This window comes from Caenorhabditis briggsae, assembly GCF_000004555.2.
Source record: "Caenorhabditis briggsae complete genome, chrI, whole genome shotgun sequence".
Lineage (NCBI taxonomy): Eukaryota > Metazoa > Nematoda > Chromadorea > Rhabditida > Rhabditidae > Caenorhabditis > Caenorhabditis briggsae.
The window spans coordinates 5755129-5758984 of NC_013489.2; the positions used below are offsets into that span (position 1 = coordinate 5755129).

At 35.1% G+C, this 3856-nt stretch overlaps 1 protein-coding gene across 1 annotated transcript; it reads right to left on the reverse strand.

Annotated features, from left to right (window-relative positions):
• Positions 1-1973: 1973 nt before the first annotated feature.
• CBG03752 lies at positions 1974-3856 on the reverse strand (the record flags this gene model as incomplete). Its single annotated transcript, XM_002639159.1, has 9 exons — positions 1974-2120; positions 2167-2320; positions 2363-2513; positions 2559-2664; positions 2868-3059; positions 3100-3361; positions 3404-3492; positions 3537-3700; positions 3751-3856. 9 exons carry the CDS (start codon positions 3854-3856, stop codon positions 1974-1976), a joined length of 1371 nt encoding a protein of 456 aa, XP_002639205.1.

Consider the following 3856-nt stretch of genomic DNA (forward strand, 5'->3'; position numbering starts at 1 on the left):
TCTCTATAAAAAATCTTGAATTATTAAATTGATCACCTGAATGCGACAAAATATGATCCTACAGTATGATTTGTGAGTCCAAACTGTAAGAGTCAATAAAACTTTAGGAAGCAAAGAGTAATCGTTACAATCGGGTCATAAAAGAATCGGGTAAGTGTCATCAATTATCGAAAAAATGTATGCACATGATCAACTGGTGTATAAGAGATGAGGAGAGTGTGATGAGGGACGGGATGACGACGGTCTAACTGTTAAGTGAGAGAGTGTTAGAGAAAAGTGTGCCAAAGGAAAGAGACTAAAACCTGTACCATAATTTTTTTTCATACTAATAATGAATGATACTTAGTCTTTTCGGTTCGTTTTGGCAATATTGGTTCGAATAGGTAATTAAAGATGTTGAGCGTCGCCGGCAACTTCTGGTCGGATGCGGGTCAGATTCCGCAAAAGAGCGCTACTAAACTCGGCCAAACTCCGACAAACTTATGACGAGATTCCGACTTAATCATATTTTCACTTTTAACTTCTGACCAAAATCTGACGATGGCCCGCTATACAGACGCTGTTGGACAAGTTCAGACCAGAACCTGGCCATACTCAGTCCAAAAGCCGAACATCCCGCGCCAGTTTGTCTATTTAAAAAAAGGTATTTAATGGTCCTCCTGGTTTTTCACAAACGTTTCTAATAGTCAAACATGCCTAATAAAGTGGCAGATAGTAAATGGGATACAAAAAGCAGAATTGATACTTAAAGGACAAAAAAGCAATCGATTAAAATTCGAAACTCGAAAGAAAAAAACAACTACGAATACCGTGGGGTGATTCTCAAAGAGTGAGAGATACGAGAGAGAAATGGGAGTGTGCTTGTAGAAAGGAAGGCTTGTAGATGCTGATGGACGGTCCCATGCCTATGCAAGAAACAGAGAAAGATAGAGAGGAGGTGAGAGAGTTGTGAGAAAAACAGATGGGGAGGAATACAGAAATATAGCTCTGACATGATGCAAAGTAGCAAAGTAGTAATAAGATTGTAATAAGAGTGCAATAACAGAAGGCTGACGTCAAGGTATGGCATGAGGTACGGTACAAAGTGCTGACACAACATATAGCGCTGTTGCGATGTTCGTAGTGAATCAATTAGGCGTTATGTATTTGTAAAGCTCCACAAAAACATCAGATTGATTTTTTTTGTTGGTGTAAAACAGATTAGAAATAAAAAATGACAAGGGTTTGATGTATAACCCTAAAAAATAAGCTGAAGTTTTGAAAAACTGCTTCCAAAAAAAACAACCAATTCACCACTGATTTACAATTCTTATTTTATAACTCCTCCTCTTGGCCCTCCAACTTCTCAATGCGGATTGAATGAATAAGAACCATTGGCTAAAATTAGAAACCAGAAGATATTCGTGTAGTTCTGGATCTGGCTATCAAGAAAAAAATATACCACTCATCAGTTCGCAAAAAAACTCATAAAAAGATTATAAGTCAGACTTCTTGCAAAGGCGCAATATGACCCATTTTGTGAAATGGGATTTATCGAATTGTCAAGAAATCAAATAGTTCAGTGTTTCTATTCAGCCAATACTTCTCTCCTTTAAAATAATTCAAAAACCAAAATCGGGTGATAAACAGAACAATTTATAAATTTCGAACAAGACACAAAAAAGAAACACTGTTAAGCATGTTAAAAAAGATGCCCCTAACTTTCACCTAGGAACCAATTTTTCTCGGCTCCTGTCGAAGATATGAAAAGGTTGTCAGCTGATAAATTGTTTATCATTATATGATAAGAGTTTTGTCTGTTGACTACTTTTTGACATCTTGCATAGGAGCCAAGCTAAATTAGCTGAAACTTGACAATGTGGGGCCTTTTTATTACAGGTTTTACGACAGGACAGCTTCTAACCAATTCAAAGTTCTAAGTTGTTGGTTTACAAGAAACTAGAAAAATGAAATTAAAATAAAAATTATCATCTTCAAATATTCAATTTCGTTTTTTGAATTTCCTTTTGCAACTCTTCTATCTCTCTATTTCTCTCATCTCTAATATTGGTTGTCAAGGGAACGACACTATTCGCCTTGGTCATTGCCGCTTCTCTCTGCAGAACTCTTTGTTGAAGTTTCTGGAAGAGAAGAAAAGAATTTGAAGAAGAATGATGATTCTGGAACCTTATTCAACGCATTCAATGTCATAATTTGATCGTGCCATTTTCGTTTCATATTCCGAATTTCTGCGCCTTTTTCAGTTTTTTCGTTTTCAAATCGAACTAAATCCTTCTCGTTGTAGGATTTTAATTGTCTTTTCAGAAAATCTGAACGCCTTCTGAAATAGAAAAAAAATTGAATTTTTTGAAAAAATTCCTACTGTATCCGTTGCAACTCCTCTTTTTGTTCATCTGTTGATCTCTCAAGTTGCTTGATTTTTTCGTACAATTTCTCTTTTTTCTCCAAATATTCCTTTTCCCGTTTTTCATCTTTTGACTCTATTATTATTGAGGGTTGAAGCTTTTTTTCTTCTAAAAACAACATGATTATATTCATCGTTCCATATCAAAACAAACGTCTATTCAGTTCTGAGATTCGTAAATTTTCAGCGTTCCGCAGATTTTGTGCAGCTCGATCAGCGTCTCGTTGACACTCATCCGCTGTTTTTTGAAGACTTTCTTTCTGAAAAATATTGAAATTCAGTCAATACATACTTTGTAAAAATACCGTTAAACCTGTAATAGAAGGGCCCAAACACTGTTATGTTTGAGCTAATTTTTCCTGAATTCTATGCAAGATATCAAAAATGGTAACTTTACCGAGAAAAATTGTAATTTGTAATTAAGTTAGGACCCTTCTATTACAGGTTTTACCGTGAGACATACCTCTTCAATTAATCTAAATTTGCTCATGTGAAGTGCCTCTGATTCTCTTCTCAGCTGTATTATTTGCCTCTTGAGATCCTCTAATCTTCTGCTTTTTTCATTGTATTTTTCTGGATCTTGAGATTTCGAGCGTCTTCTAGATGGTGCTGTTGATCCCTTTGTAGATCTTTTTGCAGAGGGAACTTGTAAGTTCTGAAAATTATTGATTTTCAGAGTCATCAAAAATACTTACTATTTCAGAGTTTCCTAACTTTCCCAGATTCATGCTCTTCAAATTTTGAATTTTCTGATCCAAAACTTCCAAATATTTGCTTCCTTTCGACATCAGAACTTCCAATTCGCCAATTCTTTTTTCACTTGTTTTTCCTCTTCCTTCACTTCTTAAACTGATCAAAAGCTTCTGGAATTCATCTGTTATTCCAGATTCTTCGACTTCAAATATCTTGATTCTTCTCTCAATTTCTTCTTTCTTCGATTCATTTTCCATTTGCCGTCTGAATAAAACTACAATTCCGGAAAAAAAGTAAAAATCTCACTGAATCTCTTTATGAATCTCTTCCTCTACTTTGTCAAAACTTTTCTCGCTTTTCGAAATATCTGCTCGAAGACGGGCGATTTTTTTATCCTGAAAATTTAAGCAGGTTTTCTCAAAAGTCTTTCTGAAAGGACCTGAACAATCTTCTTCTTTTTCATGTCGTCTAATTTTTTCTTGGTTTTCTCCAACTTTGTTTTTATTGAGTTTTCAGTTCGTTTCAGTCGAAAACCTGCCATTTCATGTTGTATTTGTAGAACTTCTTGCCGTTTTTCGTTTAGAGATTTCAGAATTTCATCAACTGAAAGTGGGAAGTTTTAAAGTTTCAAAGTCTCAAATAAAGAAGTTTACTATTTTTTTGTCTCTGTGGTAGTTTCACTTGAATCTCTGCAACGGTTGCCTCAAAAGTCAGAAGATTGTCCTTGTTTTTCAGAATTTGTTTTTCGAAAGAAGCCAT